The following is a 21,699-nucleotide window of genomic DNA, read 5'->3' as shown; positions in this document are numbered from 1 at the left end:
TATGCGAGGAAATAAGCAGAAAATTGAGATGGAATTACAGACAATTAAAAATCTTTTTGCCGGGACACCTGGCTGGCTCAGTCAGTTAAGCATCTGCCTTCAGCTCAAGTCATGATCCCAGGGTCCCAGGATTGAGCCCCGCATCAGGCTCCCCGCTCAGTAGGGTGTCTGCTTCTCCCCCTGGCCCTCCCCCTTCTCATGCTCTCTCTCTCTCTCTCTCTCACTCACTCTCCCTCAAATAAGTAAATAAAATCTTTAAAAAAAAAAACCTTTTGGCCAATATTTCTGTAACTCTAAATCATTAAAAATTGTTAAACTATTAAAAAATAAAAAATTAATGTAAAACATGTTAATTTAAATACTCAAGGTATTAGCCTAATTATACTTTTCCTTTTTTTCTTAAGATTTATTTATTTGGTGGGAGGGGGGAAGGATTGGAGAGAGAGAGAAAATCTCCAGCAGATTCCCCACTGAGCGAGGAGCCTGATGCAAGGCTCGATCTCACAACTCTGAGATCATAACCTGATCTGAAATCAAGAGTCAGATGCTTAACCAACTGATATGCTTTTTCTTTTGTAAGAAAGATAAATAAAATGGATCCATTTTTAAGTGCTTCACTCTTGGGGAGAGAGAAGCAATGTCCTATACTCGTCTTTTTTAAAATTTTAACTAAACTCATACCAATTCACCAGTATTTCATACTTGTTATTATGACCTATTAATTTTACTAATTTTATTACAGCCTAGAACAGTAGAGTCAGAAGGGTATTAACTTCATGTAGTCCATTAGATTCTTGTTTTAGAAACTCATTTTCTCTTTTCTTGCTTCCCCCCCCCAAATTAATGGAGTTATCTTACCCAACTATTAGTCATTGTTAAGAAATACAAATGATGATAAGACTGTGTATACATCTTATTCCATGTAGGAGTCCAATGTATAAGATGACAAACAAACACATGAGCTATGCCGTATTAGCCATGCACCCTATGAATCCCCCAGTCACTTAAGAATTGAAAGAATTAGAACTTGCCAAATGTACCTTTCTAAAAGAATAACATTCAAATACAGCCCTAAGAATAGTTGCTTTGAAGGGCGCCTGGGTGGCTCAGTTGGTTAAGCGACTGCCTTCAGCTCAGGTCGTGATCCGGGAGTCCCAGGATCGAGTCCCACATCGGGCTCCCCGCTCAGTGGGGAGTCTGCTTCTCCCTCTGACCCTCTCCCCTCTCATGCTCTCTCTCAAATAAATAAATAAAATCTTTAAAAAAAAAAAAAGAATAGTTCCTTTGAAGCTGGAAGGAAAATATTTAGTCTGTAACATTGTTTCTTTCTTGGCCGTTAACTCAACTATTTAATGTTAGGGTCTTTTGGTTTTCCTTTTTCTCCCCCTAGATTATACCTAAATTCAATACTGAAGACGGCACTACTTAGCATTTCTGTGACCTAATCATATTTTCCAGATAAATGCGTGCATATCCTTCAATTACCTTATGAGTTATTAGAACTTCAGAGATTGGTTTCAGAGTTTTTCCTGTATTTTAACATTATATCTTTTACTCGTTATAGTGATCAGATACAACTTTGCCCCTCTCTTGCTTGAAGAGATTTCAGGAAAATAATTTTAATAAATATTGCATGCAATATATTTGCATAAACTGCCTTGTGAATTTGAAATTCCAGAAGCTATCACTCTTTGAACCGAAATGCTTTAACCTGATCTCAATATGTGCAAAAATTATTTAAGCCTAAAGTGGTTTCAACATGAAACTTGATGTGAATAGCCTAAGTCATTGTGAGTTCTGCAACTAGTGCCAAAACGCTTCCTGGCTGCAAAAAAAAAAAAAAAAAAGGCTGTGGCTTTTCATCTGTTTATATGCACATGACAACTTATACCAAAGAAGAACAAAATTTTAAATATTAAAGGTATTGGGCGCCTGGGTGGCTCAGTTGGTTAAGCGACTGCCTTCGGCTCAGGTCATGATCCTGGAGTCCCGGGATCGAGTCCCGCATCGGGCTCCCTGCTCGGCAGGGAGTCTGCTTCTCCCTGTCCCACTCCCCGTTTGTGTTCCCTCTCTCGCTGTGTCTTTCTCTGTCAAATAAATAAATAAAATCTTTAAAAAAAAATATTAAAGGTATTAAAAGTAATGAAGGTAAGGATGATTAAATATCTAGTGTTTTGAACTACACATAAGTCACAGAATTCCTCATCCGTAAAGTCATAATGTGGCTCCCTAGAGCAGGAAGAGAAACATGACTGATAGAGGAAACATACTACAGAGAACGGACATTAATTCCTTAGAGCAGGAGTTGGCAGACTAAAGCCTGTGGACCAAACAGAGCTCACCACCTGTTTTTTATTTCTCTCTCTTAGAGAGAGAGAGCGTGAGAAAGCATGAGGTGGGGGGCAGAGGGAGAGGGAGAGAATCCCAAGCAGGCTCCACACTCAGCTCGGAGCCCAATGCAGGGCTCAATCTCACGGCCCTGAGGTCATGACCTGAGCCAAAAATCAAGAGTCGGACACTTAACCAACTGAGCCACCCAGGCGCCCCTCACCACCTGTTTTTTAAATAAAGTTTTATTAGGACACCACACTCACTCACTCATGTATTGTCTATGGCTGCTTTCACGCTACAGAGGCAGTGTTGAGTAGTTGCAACAGAGATATTGGGCCTGTAAAGCCTAAAACACTCACTATCTGCCAAGCCCTACACACAAATTGGGCATCCTCCAAAGAAGGAGATAAGAAACCTCGGGTGTTGAAAAGCAAGTTACTAGCAGTACCCTTCTTTCCTTTAGTAGGAGAGAAAGGTTGTGTGGAGGCATATAATCCTGAATTTGCCAGAAGATTCCACTGTTCTGCTCATAATATTTTGGCATACTGGATAAGGAGTCCTGTGACATTCTTTCTCATGAATATGGACTGTGTGTATAAACTATATCGTTGAAAATGTATGTTTTACAAAAATTTATTTAGAGAAATATAGTATAGATAACTAGATGTAAAGATACAGAGCAGAGAAGGGAGAACACGTACTGTGTGGCATAAGCTGATGGATGAGATAATGGCCAGAAAAATGGTGTGAAATACCCAGTTAGAACCAATAAAAAGGCAAGCATCCTACAGAAGAGCTAAGACAGCTGTGGAGATATCGCACGTAAGCCCCCACCTTGCTAAAGGCTGGGATCAAGAGTCCACATTTCTCACAACTCCTTCATGGTTTGTTATACAAATATGAGGGAAGAAACACTTTTTAGAAAAAAAGGAATAGCTCATCAACTGCTCCATCTCTGGATTTCCCACAGCTCACCCTGGCCAGGCACTCATCTATCCGGGAATCCAGAAACCTACCCAGACCTTCACACCACCAGGCAAGCTCAGAGCATTGTGAGCTATACATTTACCCTCCCTCTTCATATCTCCTTTTTTGGTACCCTGGGTGGAGATAAAAATAATAAGTCACCTTTGAAATACCTCAGTATTTCTTTCAGTAAAATTGCCTTAGGGCACAACTGTCTGCCATGGAGAACAAGATAAGAAACCTTAATTAAGGTTTGGAAATTGAAAGCCAACATATAGTTCTCTAATTCTTCCCAGCGACTACCATAAAACACATTGTTGTCTTATGGTAAATTTTGTTTTGTACTTGGCAGTTTCTAAAGCAGCTTTGTATTATTCTAATCTATTCAGTGTTGCATTAATGAGCACACCACTCTCTTCCAACACCAGATCAAGCCCTGTGACCTGCACTTTGCAGAGCGGGAAACAGAGGCTTCACACAGTTCAAGGAGACTCCCAAGATGGCACAATTCAGGACGAAATAAAAAAGTTATTTGACTTGTAATCCAGTGTTCTTTTGACTATGCCATGTGGCCGCCCAGGAGTCCAGAAAAACAAACTGCTAGAAACTGATGGTATGGACTGACTTATGACCCCCTCAAATTCATGTGTTGAAACCCTAACCCCCAATGTGACTATATTCAGAGATGAGACCTAAAGGAGGTAATTAGGGTTAAATAAGGTCATATGTGTGGAGCCCCGAGATGATAGGACTAGTGCTCTTATAAGAAGAAACCCCAGAGATCTCTGCCTCTCTCCACTATGTAAGGACACACCACCAAGAAGGCAGGGGTCTGTAAGCCAGGAAGAGAGCTTTCCCCAGGAACCACATCACTCAGCACCTTGATCTTGGACTTTCAGCCTCCAGAACTGTGAGATATGAATTTCTGTTGTTTAACAGTCTATTTTATTTTTGTTATGGCAACCTGAGCAGACTAAGATACACTACTAAAATTAACATTAAAGTGAGGAAAATTCTGGAAAAAGAAAAAACCCATAAAGTGTTTGCTTACTACAATGCAATCTATACTAGATAATATTTAAATTAATTTGAATTCAAAATACTGGCAAAATAAAAAAAGACCAGTGGTGAAATTTCTTCTTCTAATTGCTTTGAAACCATCCATTCAAGACACACAACCCTGAAGACAATGTTAAAATAGTGGATAGTGAGTTAAGTATCTTTAAAGCCAGAGAGGGCCTGGCTCTATCAAGGAGGCCTTGGTGGGGACACCTGGGTGGCTCAGCTGGTGAAGCAACTGTCTTCGGCTCAGGTCATGATCCTGGAGTCCCAGGATCGAGTCCCGCATCAGGCTCCCTGCTCAGCAGGGAGTCTACTTCTCCCTCTGACCTCTCCCCTCTCATGCTCTCTGTCTCATTCTCTCTCAAATAAATAAATAAAAATCTTTTTAAAAATATTAAATTAAAAAAAAGAGGCCTTGGTGTTCTGCGGGGGATAAACAATCATGGAACATCAACATCAAACAAGGTCACTCTGTGACCGTGATGGGTCAGGACAAAAACAAGGCAACTCCATGACTGTGTCTGAATGTAGACAAAATATGAACATTGCCCAAACCGTACAATACCTAACAAGAACATTAGCCCTTTCCCGGCTATTACAAGCGACTCCCACTGCTCTACCAATTACTGAGAAGTATTGGGGTACTCAATCATAGAATCGCCCCGCTTCCTGACAGCATCCAATCCAGAGCAAAGCCCTGCCTCCTTACACCCTCCCCATCTCAGCTGGCACAAGCCCAAATCCTGTTCATTCTTTTCTAGCCCCTGAGCCACACTCCATGGTTTCCCAGTCTGTCCCAACAACAAGGAATACACCAGCCTCGGTCCTATGGAACCACGGGACCACGTGCCCCACTACAGCAGCTCCTCGCAGTCCTCGGCTGGAGGGCGCTGACCAAGGACAGCTGGGATAACATGGCCCCGACCTGCACCCCCCCTGTTTTGTTAGTCTCCAGAGAGCCCCTTGGTGAACAGATTTTTAAAACTAACAGAGCTTGGGATTCTAACATTATAATCCCACTGTCGAGTTTCTTTGTTTTTCCTTTTGTTTTAAAGTGAGACCGAAATCGGACTCAAACATGCATCAAGGGAGTTAGTTCATCACACTTTGAATTTTAAAGAACCGTAAGGTTCCTCCGTAGCCAACAACAGCTCTCTCTGTACTGGCTGTATTTCCTCTCAGAGATAGGAAGCCAGTTCATAAAGTAAGGAACATCAAATGTGGTTTTTGTATTAATTGAAGACATTTGTCGTTTTTTCTGCTCTGCACTCCTTCCCCACCCTCCGTCCCCCTTCTGGCTAACACAAACTTTCTTTCCTGCAGGGAGCTCCCTAAAGCTGTGCGTGTTGGGGTCACACACATGCGCGGACAGTAGGGGTGAACATGTGACCTTGCTCTGGCCAATCAGAGTACCTCCTTCCCCTTGCCATACTGATTGGTTCACGGAGGGCAGGTAATCCAGGCCTGGCCAATCCTGGGACTGTTCTCCGATACTATGGTAACGTGGCTGCTTCCGGCCCCTGCCCCACGTGCTAAGCTGGTAGCGTGCTCATTTGTGGCTGCCGATGGCTAGCTCGGTTACCGCCTGCAAAGAGGTTGTTTATGAACACGGAGATAGAGCTGACATCGTTTGAGCCGCTAGATTCAGCACCCTTCTGTTTCCCAGTTATTTAAGTCAATAAATTAATTCTTTTATCCTTAATTAGTTTGGGTAGAATCTACTCATTTGCAAACAAAAAAAGAAATGACTGAATATAACTGCAAGTTTGCAAACTGACCCAAACCAATTTTTCTGTTCAGCACTACCAGGTTCTCTTACACATTGGTAGCCTCCTGCGTTTGCAGGTGGACATTGGCCATAGTCCTCACCCTCTCAAGTAAACTCATTACTAGGTGGTATATAACCATGAAAGCAAGTAAAGACAGGATTCTGGTAAACCTACATTGATTGATTAGCAAGTAGACACAGAAGGAGTAAAAGAACCCGTTCTTGTACACCCAGGGAGGTCTGCGCCATCTTATGACGAGTGTCTTACATGGAAGATTCAGTCCAAAGTGGACACAATGATATTAGGACAGCAAGAACAGCTCATTTTTAGGCAGAACGCTTTGTGAGTGAGGGGGCCAGGATGAAACACCAACAGAGCTGTGGACTTGGTGTGCTCTTCCAAAGGTGCCGGGTGGCTGGGCTTCATCTTCAACATCACTCATTTTATGATTGAAAAATTATTGTCATTATACTAATTTATTATATAAATTGTACTAAATTGTGCTATAATTTATAATATCACTATGCTAACTTATGAATCCAACTCTGGACTATAAACTCCTGTCTGGTGTCATTCCAAAGCTAACCATCTCCAAAGCGTGGGTTTCTGAAAAGGGGACTTTAAATGCTATCCTACCACCTCTGGGGCGTAGAATAAAACGAATTTAACATTTGAATACATCCCATTGTGCACAAAGAGAATATAACACACACCAAACCTTAATCTTACTGAAAAGCAAATAAATCCAACATCTTACGTAGAAAATTTTTCATCTAGTCTGAGCCTTTGAACATACCACAAAGACAGGATCGTTGGCAGCAGAATGTGGCAAAGCACTTGTCCCATTCAAGAAGGAATGAACCAAGTTATGTAGGCTCATCACTTGAGAGTCCAGGTTGCTGTTCGCTTTATCAAACCCTTCCAGGGCATTCCTGAGAGAAAATCAGTATGTCAGTGACAACAGTTACAATTGATAAAGGTCTCCTTTTTTTGTTTCCAGCCTAAATAACAGTCTTCTGACTTGAGATGGGGAAGCTCTGTCATAGCTAATTAACTACAAATTAGTCCCAACTTTTAATGATGATCTTCCATCAGGGGAGGGAACTCTTAATCAATGCTTACTTTCTGCACCTGCTCAGTTGGATTATACCTCTTTTATATACTGTATGACAATTCTATACCTTCATATCTGTCCCCCCCCGGCCAGACTATGAAGTCCTAGAGGACACAGACTGTTTTCTCCAGATTTTTATTGCCAGAGCTCAGTACCATGCCCAGCACATGGTCTGTAATCAGAAATATTTTTTGAATTAGCATATAACCTCATATCCCATTTCTCAACTAAATAGACCTCCAGCTTGACTGTAACATATTCAGCATTCTAAATGCATCCCCAAATTCCACTTATCCTTGTCTTTTTCTCCTCCCCATTTTTAGGAAATTCAGATTGTCCTTATCCTAACTCAGTGATCCTCAAATTTAAGTATACATGGGAATCACTGGAGAGAAAGACATATTTCATGCCCCACTTCAGAGTTTCTGATTCAGGAAGTGTGGGCTGGTTCTTCACAATTTGTGTTTCCAACCAGCTCCCAAGTGATCCCAGTTACGGTAGTCTGGGCCCCACACTTCGATAACCATTCCCTAAACTCAAATCTATAAAGCTTGCACTCCATTTCAATAGCATTTTTACTACCGTGAAAAACAAACGTATGCTCCCTTTCAAACAATCTTAAATGTCAGCCTTTATAGGACCATTGCCACTACCCAGAGCCGGGTCCAACTGCCACACAGACCCTGAGCTCTGCTGCGCTTGGCACAGCCTCTGTATGTTTCAGTTTACCCCACCTCTGCCCCAAATAACCCATCACCTGTATAATTTGCACACAGGGGAGAGAGAATCTGGTTTGGGGGAAGACCATGCATCTATCCACTGTGTCTTTTTGGAGCCCCATTCATCTTTGCTTAAAATCTTATTTATATCCATACTTATTTCCCACAGCTCTTAAAGTCTTTTTATTTTTTTTTTATTTTTTTTTTATTTTTTTTATTCTTATGTTAATCCCCATACATTACATCATTAGTTCTAGATGAAGTGTTCCATGATTCATTGTTTGTGCACAACACCCAGTGCTCCATGCAGAATGTGCCCTCCTCAATACCCACCACCAGGCCAACCCATCCTCCCACCCCCCTCCCCTCTAGAACCCTGTTTGTTTTTCAGAGTCCATCGTCTCTCATGGTTCGTCTACCCCTCCGATTCCCCCCTCTTCATTCTTCCCCTCCCGCTACCTTCTTCTTCTTCTTCTTTTTTTTTTTTTCTTAACATATATTACATTATTTGTTTCAGAGGTACAGATCTGAGATTCAACAGTCTTGCACAATTCACAGCGCTTACCAGAGCACACACCCTCCCCAGTGTCCATCACCCACTCACCCCATCCCTCCCACCCCACCTCCCACTCCAGCAACCCTCAGTTTGTTTCCTGCGATTAAGAATTCCTCATATCAGTGAGATCATATGATACATGTCTTTCTCTGATTGACTTATTTCACTCAACATAATACCCTCCAGTTTCATCCACGTCGTTGCAAATGGCAAGATCTCATTCCTTTTGATGGCTGCATAATATTCCATTGTATATATATACCACATCTTCTTTATCCATTCATCTGTCGATGGACATCTTGGCTCTTTCCACAGTTTGGCTATTGTGGACATTGCTGCTATAAACATCAGGGTGCACGTAGCCCTTCGGATCCCTACTTTTGTATTTAAAGTCTTTTTAGAGGGAGAGAATTATTAGTTGGCCTTTAAATTTCAAGTATTGTGGTGTCATTGCTGTGCTGTGACTTGAGTTGCATTTGGTCTGTAATACTCCTCTGAGATCTCAGACTTCAATATTAAGGTCTGATACATTTAAAAGAAAATAAACAGAAAGTGCATGATACATTTAAGAGAAAAGAAAAAGAAAGAGCATGAGCAAATATTTTTTTAATTTTATTTTATTATGTTATGTTAATCACCATACATTACATCATTAGTTTTTGATGTAATGTTCCATGATTCATTGTTTGCGTATAACACCCAGTGCTCCATGCAATACGTGCCCTCTTTAATACCCATCACCAGGCTAACCCATCCCCCCACCCCCTTCCCCTCGAGAACCCTCAGTTTGTTTCTCAGAGTCCATAGTCTCTCGTGGTTTGTCTCCCCCTCTGATTTCCCCCCTTCATTTTTCCCTTCCTACTATCTTCGTCTTTTTTTTTTTTTAACATATAATGTATTATTTGTTTCAGAGGTACAGGTCTGTGATTCAACAGTCTTACACAATTCACAGCGCTCACCATAGCACATACCCTCCCCGATACATATCACCCAGCCACCCCATCCCTCCCACCCCCCACCACTCCAGCAACCCTCAGTTTGTTTCCTGAGATTAAGAATTCCTCATATCAGTGAGATCATATGATACATGTCTTTCTCTGATTGACTTATTTCACTTAGCATAATACCCTCTAGTTTCAACCACGTCATTGTAAATGGCGAGATTTCGATTTTTTTGATGGCTGCATAATATTCCAGTGTGTGTGTGTGTGTGTGTGTGTGTGTGTGTGTGTGTGTGTACCACATCTTCTTTATCCATTCATCTATTGATTCACATTGCTGCTATAAACATTGGGGTGCATGTACCCCTTCAGATCTCTACATTTGTATCTTTGGGGTAAATACCCAGTAGTGCAATTGCTGGGTTGTAGGGTAGCTCTATTTTCAATTTTTTGAGGAACCTCCACACTGTTTTCCAGAGTGGCTGCACCAGCTTGCATTCCCACCCACAGTGTAGGAGGGTTCCCCTTTCTCCGCATCCTCGCCAACATCTGTCATTTCCTGACTTGATAATTTTAGCCATTCTGACTGGTGTGAGGTGGTATCTCATTGAGGTTTTGATTTGTATTTCCCTGATGCCAAGGGATGTTGGGCACTTTTTCATGTGTCTGTTGGTCATTTGGATGTCTTCTTTGCAGAAATGTCTGTTCGTGTCTTCTGCCCATTTCTTGATTGGATTATTTGTTCTTTGGGTGTTGTGTTTGATAAGTTCTTTATAGATTTTGGGTACTAATCCTCTATCTGATATGTCATTTGCAAATATCTCCTCCCATTCTGCCAGTTGTCTTTTGGTTTTGTTGACTGTTTCCTTTGCTGTGCAAAAGCTTTTTATCTTGATGAAGTCCCAGTAGTTCATTTTTGCCCTTGCTTCCCTTGTCTTTGGCGATGTTTCTAGGAAGATGTTGTTGCGGCTGAGGTCAAAGAGGTTGCTGCCTGTGTTCTTCTCTAGGATTTTGATGGACTGCTGTCTCACATTTAGGTCTTTCAACCATTTTGAGTCTATTTTTGTGTGTGGTGTAAGGAAATGGTCCAGTTTCATTCCTCTGCATGTGGCTGTCCGATTTTCCCAACACCATTTGTTGAAGAGACTGTCTTTTTTCCATTGGACATTCTTTCCTTCTTTGTCAAAGATGAGTTGACCATAGAGTTGAGGGTCCATTTCTGGGCTCTCTATTCTGTTCCATTGATCTATGTGTCTGTTTTTGTGCCAGTACCATGCTGTCTTGATGATGACAGCTTTGTAATAGAGCTTGAAGTCCAGCATTGTGATGTCACCAGCTCTGCTTTTCTTTTTCAACATTCCTCTGGCTATTCGGGGTCTTTTCTGGTTCCATACAAATTTTACGATTATTTGTTCCATTTCTTTGAAAAAAGTTGACGATATTTTGATAGGGATTGCAGTAAATGTGTAGATTGCTCTAGGTAGCACTGACATCTTCACAATATTTGTTCTTCTTATCCATGAGCATGGAATGTTTTTCTATTTCTTTGTGTCTTCCTCAATTTCTTTCATGAGTATTTTATAGTTTTCTGAGTACAGATTCTTTGCCTCTTTGGTTAGATTTATTCCTAGGTATCTTATGGTTTTGGGTGCAGTTGTAAATGGGATCGACTCCTTAATTTATCTTTCTTCTGTTTTGTTGTTGGTGTATACTTAATGAAGTTGTTCATTTCATGGTTTTGGGTGCAGTACCAATGATTACCTGTGATAGGTAATCATTGGTACTGTTTAATGAAGTACCCTGGTGGGGCACCTGGGTGGCTCAGTCGTTAAGCATCTGCCTTCAGCTCAGGTCATGATCCCAGGGTACTGGGATCCAGCCCCGCATTGGGCTCCCTGCTCCACGGGAAACCTGCTTCTCCCTCTCCCACTCCCCCTGCTTATGTTCCCTCTCTTGCTGTGTCTCTCTCTGTCAAATAAATAAATAAAATCTTAAAAAAAAAAAAGAAGTACCCTAGTTCTGAACACTGTACCTATATAGGCCATAATTAGAAATCCGAAAGATGGTCTTGAATAACTGTTAGAAAATATTAAAACTACACTATCCATTATAGTGGGTGGATGATGACTTTCCTAACACTGGTTCCTTGTTATCCTCACTTGTCAAGCCCTTCTGCATTACTTAGCTTTGTACATGGCTCCCAACACCTGGATCTCCTTCCAGTTCATTACAACCACAGGCATGAAAATCTTAAAGTATTTTAAAATGCCAGTCTAACAGAGCTCAGAGCACCAACCTGAAGCTGAAGGTAGAGTTCTGGAAGAAAGGGGGGCTGTCAAAGGTCGTGAGAGACAGACAATCTTGTATGTCTTGTAAAGTTGGCAATTTCTCACTGTTTAATCCCACTGGATTTCTTCTTAACAGACCTTCATAAGTCCCATTACAGAGGGTGACCCGGCGGTTATAGTCATCCAGGCTAAGGGTTGTAAGGAGAGTAAAAATGAAATGTTTTAATTTGTGGATAGTATCATAACTTTGGGTCAAGCAAACCAATCAAAATCTTAGTCATGACAAAATCTTATTATAGTTACCCATCCCAACATGTTGGGGAGCACTATCGGAAAAGATTAGGGTGTAGAAGGGGGGAATCCCTGCTAGATTGGCCTACACCCCCGCAAACACATGCATGCCCAGACTAGGGGTGTGTTCAAGGAAGCTCGACAAAGACACTGGACAGGGGAGCTAGAGCCCTTAGGTTAAAAACAGGAAGATTTGGAGGAAACAGATAAATAAAGGAAGGCAGGGTCACCTGGGTGGCTCAGTCAGTTGAGCATCTGCCTTTGGCTCATGTCATGATCCCAGGATCCTGGGATGGAGCCCCCATCTCGCGCCCCTGCTCAACCAGGAGCCTGTTTCTCCCACTCCCTTTGCCCCTCCCCCTGCTCATGCTCTCTCTTGCTGTCTCTCGCAAATAAATAAATAAAACCTTTAATAAATGTATAAATAATAAAGGAAGGCGGAAGAGCGTCTTGGGGAATCTTTTTTTGAGATGTGTACTAGAAAAAAAGAAACAAATTTAAAAGGAATCACTGAGGACAGGATTCTCCATGGGCTACAAGCTGCTCATTTGCTTATGCTGTGTTCCTCAATACTTCAGAGATCATTCTCCCCCGCCCCACCCCCTGCCCCTCTCAGCTCACCACCGCCCGATGGTCTAGCTATACTGAACTGTTTCCAGAGACTTTCCCAGCTTCATACATGATGTTCCTTCCACCTAGGACACACTCACCACCCACCCCTCCATCTGCTTGTGGGGTGTGCCTCTGCCTCTTAGAGAATTCCCCTGACTCTTTTCTTGGCTTCACACTTACATCTATCATGATACTTTTCACACTGTATTGTAACTCACTTACAAACAATCTGCCTTTGTAAATATAAAACGATATCCAAAAGGGAAGCTCTATTTTATTCATCTTTGTATTGTCAGTACTATTACACTGCTTGCAATATGATCGGTACTTAAGAAATGTTTGGCTGAATGCAGAAACGAATTCCAATTTTAAAACAGTTAATCTAGAAAGGATAACCAAGTCCATTCGATTCATAAGTGCGATTTCCAGACCTCTATTTTTTTTTTTTAAATAAGAGGGCTTAGAATTTTTTAAAATCCCACTTCCCTCAGGAAAATCATTTTCAGAAACATGTACAAAGAACCCAGCCTGCGTTAGAAACAGAAATATAAAGTGCCTCTCCATCTCCCAGACTTAGGAAAATACGGTCTCTGGATTTCCAGTGCAGGGTCACAAATACCATTACCTATCACAGACAATTTCCCAGCTGGAGAATCTTGAGTTCTGACTAATGAGAGTTGGGTCGTCTTGTCTTGCAGCCCCAAGCAGCTGGTCCGTACATACGTCACAGTCGTTCCTCCCGGTGGCGAAGTTCCAATAGGGCAAAGCGAAGGACTCATTGTCGATGAGTTGCTAAAAGCAAAGGGTGTGTCTAGTTATGTAACTCAATATATCAACATCAAATACAACAAGAAAGCACGTAAAGCAAAGACTGGAATGGGTCTTGACCAAATGCAAAATTCAAAATACCGAAGGCATAGTTTGGACCAACCTGGAGATCCCTTTCCAGCCACAGCAGATGATATCGGTGCCAAGAAACAAAGGCGGGGCCTTGGTGTGAGAAGTCTATGGCCTTGTACGGGCGCCCTGGTCCTAAAGCAATTGGGAAACATATTAAAGATCGTGGAATAGCACTTTTTTTTTTAATGCAGATCCTTACCCCAGTGAGATGTGTCTGCAGAGCCAGTAAGTCCAAGCTGTTCTAATCAGAAAGAAAAAAAAAAAAAAAAAAAAGGTTTTTGGCATTTATCTTTCTGAAAGCAAGAACAGCAACAACAAAATTCCAGAAGCAACCAGCACTTCTAGGATAAATTCTCCATCTCTCAAAAGTTTGATTGTCAACAGAGATCCAGACACATCTAGGTCGTTTTCAGCTTTGAGAGTCCCTGTCACATGTTTAATTTTTCAGTAACGTTTCATTAAGATGAAATAATGTTAGCCAAAGGGCTAGATCGTTAAGATCTTAATGAAATATATTTTCAAAAGATATTTTCTAACCTAGTCCTCACAAATGCACACACTTACAAGGGAAGGATTAATTAATAATAAAGCAACTTGGACTGCTCTTAGTCCTAATTCAGGCATTTATGTCACCAAAAAGAACTTTCATGGATTTTGCCTCCGCCCTCAGTCAGTTACAACCACCAGCTGACAAGCATGGTCGCCAACACTAGAAGAGAGAAAAATACATTCAAACCAATTTGGCTGGCCACTGGAACCGCCAATTTTAGTGAAAAGCTTCGGGCAATTTAATGACCCCCTTTACTGCCCATTCCATCCTTCTTCCGCTTTCATAAAAGCTTTTGATGGTTATGTAGAAACTTTAGCTGGCTTTAGTTCTTTTTCAAAGTACCTATAATAACTTCAGAGAGCTGAACAGACACAAATATAAATTTAATTCCTAGGTATGACCGGAAACTATAGTCCTCTTTCCCTCTTGAGAGAAAACCCTCTCATAAAGCAAAAATTCCTCTGAGCAATGACAGGAAAACTATAAAGGTTTATAGCCAGAAGAGCCTCCTTATCTACTGATAAAGAAAGACAGATGCTTACCTGAGAGGCAGGATTTTTAAGGACTCACACTGAGGAAAGACATGCTATCGCTTGCTGATGGCTACACAGTCCTTTTTAAATGTTTTAATTCAGAACAAAGCTTAATGTTCCCCAAACGAACAAATGAGGTGAAATCAAGCAATGGGGAACCAGTGATAAACACAAGGACAGACAATTCCAATGAGAATCTGACTATTCAAAGGGAGTTTGATGTCTTCATTCAACCCCAACAAGGGGCCCCAAAGGTGGAGATAACAGGTACAGCCAAAGAAAGCGTTAGGAGTACACAGAGTAGAACCAGGAATGGATTCACATCCCCCTGGAGCGAGCTGACGTCTGTGGCGTTCACTGACTGCGAAATATCCGAGGGCGTAGCTGGTCCTACTAGATTAATGAAGTTCCTAACAAACAAGCCCCCATTCCAAGTCTTACGCAGGCCCCAATTTTTAGGATCTAGAAGGGCGGGGCACCATTTTCCCAGGCATCCACTGTAATGGTTCAAAGGGCTAATTCAGGAGGAACTCTACATTGCTGGAGCAGCTTATGCTCTTCCTTGACAGTACAACTCCGAAAAAACCTGAGGATCCCCACAGCGGTGCACCATATCACAGGCACCATGAATGATGACCAAAAGTCTAAAGACTAACACATGCGGGTTTAATGAGATACGCACTTTCCACACAAACACTCTAATTCTGCGCAAAGAAGCTGCATGTGCTTTAGCACATGTTCTGTTAATTCCTCTAATTTGAGGGAAAATGTCAGAGAGGGCTCCCATGGCCAGATTTAGACATGTTTTCTTCTGGAATCAAAAGGAATTTGCCTCCGCTTCACCAACTCTTGCCTTTGAAGATTAATAGCTTCATAGAGGAGAGTTTAGACTTTGAACGCAAAACACCAACTACAGGAGAAAACATTTTCCCAAATGTCAGCCAACGTACTGGTAAACTGTGCTCCATCCTAGCTTCAGGCAGCATTTGATAATCCTCTGACTTTCATAAGCCTAACCCTTCCTGAGGTTGCTCTCTTGTTAATTAACTTGCCCTGAAATTACTTCCCCACCCATCCCCCCACAGCCCCAAACTATAATGATATACCCTCTGCTGAGAAAAAAAAACCCACCTAATAATGTATCTCTAACAGAGTAATAATGGAGCCACACAAAGAAATCATAAATGCTGCAGTTGGCAATCTGTGGCTGGGTCCCGTTGGGCCCCAGCAGGCCGAGCCAATGCTGGGTGGTGATCACGTAGTCGGGGTGTGTCGTGTTCTTTGCGAGGTCTAAGGCGTCCAGGAACTGCTCCCTCTCCTGAGCAGTCAAGGAATGGATATTTTTCCGAATTACCGGGGCTTTCCTGTGATTGCAGTCGTGGCCGGTCCAGCCAAACTTGCAGACTCCACAGTTGTAGCCAGCAAAATGTCCTGGTTTATTTTTAAAAGGAAAAAAAAGGGGAGGGGGAGATGGAAGAGGGAGTCAGTTTTTGTAGCTTGGAAGAAATTTCTGAATTTGAACCCTGGGATAAAAAGGAGGAGAAGATGAAAGTGTTTGCAAAAAGGCAAAGGAAGCCAATTTCCTTCCCTTACTCTCCTCTTGAAATGTTTGCATCTCCAAGTGAACAGAGTACTAGAGTTCCTTAGAAATACTCCCAGCAAAGAAACAATATGAAAGGGGTCACAAGCTGTCATGGGTGGACCGTGTCCCTTCAAAATTCGTATGTTGAAGTTCTAACCCCCAGTTCCTCAGTATATGACTGTGTTTGGAGCTCAGGTCTTCAGAGAGGTAATTAACTTAAAAATGAGGTCATGAGGTGGCCCCCAATCCAATACGACTGGTGTCCTTACAAGGGGGGGGGAGATTTGGCCACTAGTCATTACAGAGGGAAGACCACGTGAAGACCAAGGGAGAAGACAGCCACCAACAAAGCAGGAGAGAGGCCTCAGAAGAATCCAACCCAGCTGACACCTCGACCTGAGACTTTAGGCTTCCAGAACTGGAGGCAGAACGAGTTTCTCTTTCCTCCCCACAGCCCCAGCCCCAAGGCTGCCCGCTGTCTTGGATGGGCACGCTGCTGAGCCCTGCTATCCTGTGGCACACACAACAGGGCCCACACAGAGTGAGTGTGGCTCATTGATTTAGAAAAGGAAGAAGATATACACCCAGCTCAAGGTGGAACCAAAATAAATAAGCTGATTTCCAGGAATTTAGGTGAAATCTAACATTACAAAAGCTGGTTTATTTCACAAAGGAGACAGCGTTAAGACAAAAATCAATGGAGGCCGGCAGGTCATAAAGGTGAATTAGCTGCCACGGTATCACCAAGTGCAAATCATTGCAGGTCTCCCCGTCCACGGCACAAATGTCCCTGCTTTATCTACCCGGGGAAGGAGTACTAGTCATATGAACTAATAAGCATCTGCCTGATTAGCATCTAAAGTGGAAATTATTTCAGCTTGTCCTGGACTTTTCCCTTTTTAGTCTTGATTACTGCTTTTGGTATGACCAGCACCTCATTCCCTAGGTGGTGATAAGTTACAGAGTAAACATTTAAATATTATTGGAGCAGAAAGTTGAAGCAAAAGGGGATGGTAATGCTCATCCCCCAGGGGATTAGAGGGGTTACATAAAGCATTAACATGGGAGACCAACTCTGCTCTCTTCCTCCTCCCCCTACCTCCCTCCCCTTCCCCCTTTCCCCACCTTCCCCTCTTCCTCCTCCCCCTCCCTTCCTCCCCAAACCCCCTCCCCTTCCCCCATCCCCCTCCTCCTGGTCTTCCTCCTCCCAGACCTTTTTACTGGCTCTCACTTCAATCCACAGCACTTTTCCTTCATCATTTCCTTAAATTCCTCTTTGCCTGGGTTACCACTCCTGCTCTCTGCCTCACGATGGGTCGTCTACAAGGTCATCCTTGACTCAACGTGTCAGGGTCAGATGCTAGCGCCCTGAGCTCCCCTGGCACCTCATATGCTCCCTCCATTGGATACATCACACCAAGAGTAATTATCTACTTGTCTCAGGTACAGACAACTGGAAGGCAGTTACCCCACCGCCGAGGCCTGTGCTCGGCCTTATACAAAATGAGTATTTGTTGCATGAATAAAAGAAATATAAAGCCAAGTCACCACGATGTGCACTTTAAAAATCGTACACTTTTATTTGTAGTCATACCTCAATAGAGCTGAAATTTTTTTGGAAAATTAACTAAAAACAAAGAAGTATAAAGCATGTGGTAGATAATCCAATAAACATAAAATTTCTTCTTCCTCTTTCTCCCTATCCTTGTGGATTAGAAGGAAAAGCAGGCCCTGTAAATAATTTTGATAGACTGTAAATACCAAAGCAGAGGTAAGCAAAAAATACTATGACCATAGTAGAGAGAGGATCATTTGAATTTCTACAGGCAAAGAAAATTTTACAGTAGCATGAAACAAAATGATTAGCATTTGTATTATGTAAACAAAAATGCACAGGCCTCCTTTTCTATTATAACCCAATGGATTTTTTGATGGTTAAAGAAAATGTCATTAAAAATATCATGAGTAGGAAAAATTTTTCTTAAGGTAATTTATTTGGGTTCTATGCTCCTCAAAACATACAAAATATCCTACCTATCCTCACAGAGCTCAGTTATCCGTAGTTTTCTATGCTTTAACATCATATGAGAACGTAAGTAAAAAATACTTAAACAGAAAAAATTCTACTAGTCCCAAGACTGAAACATGTTTTAGAATAGTTTCAGTTAAACATTAAAATTTACATTGATTACTAGAGTGAAGCTACTAAATAGAAATTATTTATAAATATTTATTGAGCAATTACCAAAGTACCAGATACTATACAAATGCTCCAGAGTTATTTTCCCCCAGGGAACCTACTAAAATTATATATCTGTTTCAAAACACCTTTGATTAAAACATATCACCTTCTCTGGCAGCTTTTACAGGAATAGAATATTTTTGAGGAGTGAATGAGAAAATGCATCCAAAGAATACTAAGTGCCCAAACTTCCAGCTACTTACCTAGAGCCAGATGACTGAAGGTGAATATAAAGCCACAGCTTTGCAATAGGAGAGTGAGTCTCTCCTTCGAAATGCTAAGGAATAGCACACCTCAATTTTATAATAATCAATTCAGTACAATTCTACATTTAAATGCATAAAACTTGTCTTTGAATTTTGTTGAAATTGAGTAATTCATAACTTATGCCATGAGTTTTAATATTCCTTCACTTCCTTTACCACAATTGTTTTTGGTTGCTAGAAACAAAATGATCAATAGCTAATTATCTCCCTCATTTGTTTATTCAACAGATAATTTATTAACACCGAACGCCTAAAGGGCGGTCAAAACTCAGCATGCCTCTCTCTGTGCTCCCACTTGTTATGTTGGAAGAAGTTTCCATGCTTTGTAGCTTTGGACTTCACTCTTCCAAATCTGTCATATTGGGATAAGAGTTCTACATCACAGAGTTCTCATGGAAAACAAGCCGGTTATCATATTAAGCACTTAGAACAGTATCTGGTACATAGTCAGTTCTCTATTGAGTGTTGTTATTATTACTAGATACCACATAGAAGCAGTATTGTAAATATTTGTTTTCCTGCCTGTCTTCCTCATCCACGACACTGTGGACACCTTAAAAATCATATTGCGGGGGCACCTGGGTGGTTTAGTCGTTAAGCGTCTGCCTTCAGCTCAGATCATGATCCTGGGGTCCTGGGATCCAGCGCCGCATCGGGCTCCCTGCTCGGCGGGAAGCCTGCTTCTCCCTCTCCCACTCCCCCTGCTTGTGTTCCCTCTCTTGCTGTGTCTCTCTCTGTCAAATAAATACATAAAATCTTTTAAAAAAATCATATTGCGTTTTTCCCCTCTTTGTACCTGAAGGGCCTAGCATCACTGGTGCTAAATAAATGTCAGTCAGGTAGGTGATAAATGAATCAATGAATAATGGAACAAAAGGCATTAGGTACTAGAAGATACAGATAGACATAAGGCACAATGTCTTCATCCAGGGGATGAGAACGCGTGTGCAATGAACCACCGACACAAGTCAAACTGTGGGGAAAAGTGAAAACAGAGGAATAAACCAAGCCCCACAGAAGACAATACGATTAATTCTGACTCAGAAGACCAGAGCTGCTTCACAATTATGTTGAGCAAAGATGTTTCTTTTTACAAAACCATGCTTGCCTCTGAAAAGCAACGTAGAAGGTAAGAAGAAAGAATTGGGGCGGGGAAGGAGGCAAAATGGGGGGGAAGGGGATTAAGAAGTACAAACTTCAAGTTAAAAATAAATAAGTCATGGAGTGTAATGGACAACACGAGGGATACAGTCAACATTATTAGGTAGGAACTTTCACTGCGCAGTGTATACAAATGTCGGATCCCTGTGTTGTACATCTGAAACTAAGATAATATCATTTTTCAATTATAATCCAATAAATTTAAAAAAAGCATTTGTCTGCATGTGAGCTCACCTATGGCCCAGAAATGTAAAAAAAAAAAAAAAAAATCCCTTTTCCAGCATCTCTCCAAAACCTCTGCAGTCGGGTCCCTTTAATGTTTAGAGCTTCTAAACATGGTCCAAAGAATTCATGAAAATGCTGCTGACAACGGAAAAGTGCAACAACATGGAAGCCCAGCACACAAAGTGCTTATTTCTCTAATTTAGATTCCCTAGTGGTTCCCTCCATCAACTTGACCCGAGTTCATTTATTCCCCTAATCTACCAATAGCAACAGCAAAAACTACAAGACGGGCCTCTTAGAAGAGATGGCATTTTCTTACTGGAAAATAGAGAGAGAAAGAAAACTAAAGGATCCCGAGATACCAATCTATCTACCATGGAGTATGTCCTTCGGCAAAAATTAAATTTAAAAAGACAAAGTCGTAAACCTACTTAGGACTGGGAGAGCAATGGAAAAGAGAGTGAGAACAACCAAGCCAGGCACGTTCCTACATGAACCGTATCAGCTCAACCTCAGAAGGCTATTAGACTAAATAAGCTTAAAGACCACCGATTAGTGAATTTACAAGGAGCTCTAAATAGCCTATTCCTTTTAATTAGAGATTCTATTATTTTAATAACAATACTTTATACTCACAGAGAGCCTTTCATCTACAGAGCTCAAAAAGATTTTACAAGTGCGGTTTCATCATTATCCCCATTTCAGAGATTGGAAAAACGGAGGCACTTAGTCACTTGTACAAACAAGCAGTTCTTTGACAACTGTTCAAAAACGATTTGGTGTGCATGTTTTCCAAAAGTCCAAAAACACAGCTGCAACTGGTATGTTCTCAGAAACGCCAGTTGGCTAGTGAGATGTGTAAGGTGAAGAGCTAATGCCAAGTCTCCCGAAATTCAGCTCTTCCTGACAATTAAGGTTGGTAGGTTTGGGGTTCCAATTTATCCCTAGAGATAATAGAGAATAAAGAAGTTCTCTCTAGAGGATTTGAGCACATCATTTAGGGGGTTTCCCCTCCAGACTTTGTTTTTATTTCTCTTTGTTAGGCTAATATCTTCTACCAGCTTCAAGCTCATGAAGACAATGGGGTATTTTTTTATTTTTTTTATTTTATTTTATTTTATTTTATTTTATTGTGGTAAGAACATTTAACACATTTTTAAGTGTACAATACATTATTGCTGACTCTAGGTGCAATGCTGTTCAGCAGCTCTCTTAAGCTTACTCTCATCTTGAAACTTTATGTGTACTGATTACTACCTCTCTATGTCTCACTCCCCTGGCCCCTGGTAACTAGCATTCCATGCTTTGATTCTATGAATTTGACTTTAGATACCTCATATAAGTAGAATCATGTCTTATTTGTCTTTCTGTAACTGACTTATTTCCTGAGTATAATGCCCCTTAGGTTCATCCATGTTGTCACATACTACACGATTTCCTTCTTTTCTTTAAGGCTGAATAGTGTTCAGTTGGATGTATATACCACTTAGCTAAAATGTGGAGAAATTGGAATCCTTATGCACTGTTGGTGGAAATGCAAAATGGCGCAGCCACAATGGAAAAATACAGTATGGAGCTTCCTCAAAAACTA

General features: G+C 41.4%; 1 protein-coding gene across 2 annotated transcripts in view; it reads right to left on the bottom strand.

Moving 5' to 3' along the window:
- The window catches only part of DCT (dopachrome tautomerase), a 36,033-nt gene that overhangs the window by 11,439 nt on the left and 2,895 nt on the right, over positions 1-21,699 (bottom strand). For both annotated transcript variants that reach the window (XM_035002936.1, XM_035002937.1), the window contains exons 2-6: positions 15,764-16,063; positions 13,581-13,681; positions 13,275-13,441; positions 11,755-11,934; positions 6,925-7,060 (exon numbers count right to left, since the gene is read on the bottom strand). In XM_035002936.1, the coding sequence (XP_034858827.1) occupies positions 6,925-7,060; positions 11,755-11,934; positions 13,275-13,441; positions 13,581-13,681; positions 15,764-16,063 (884 nt within the window). The remainder of the gene's footprint in view (positions 1-6,924; positions 7,061-11,754; positions 11,935-13,274; positions 13,442-13,580; positions 13,682-15,763; positions 16,064-21,699) is intronic.

The sequence above is a fragment of the Mirounga leonina genome, unplaced genomic scaffold, assembly GCF_011800145.1.
Source record: "Mirounga leonina isolate KUSES-001 unplaced genomic scaffold, KU_Mleo_1.0 Mir_127, whole genome shotgun sequence".
NCBI classification, from domain to species: Eukaryota; Metazoa; Chordata; class Mammalia; order Carnivora; family Phocidae; genus Mirounga; species Mirounga leonina.
Note: the sequence above shows the minus strand (reverse complement) of the source record. Positions and strands in the feature narration are given on the sequence as shown.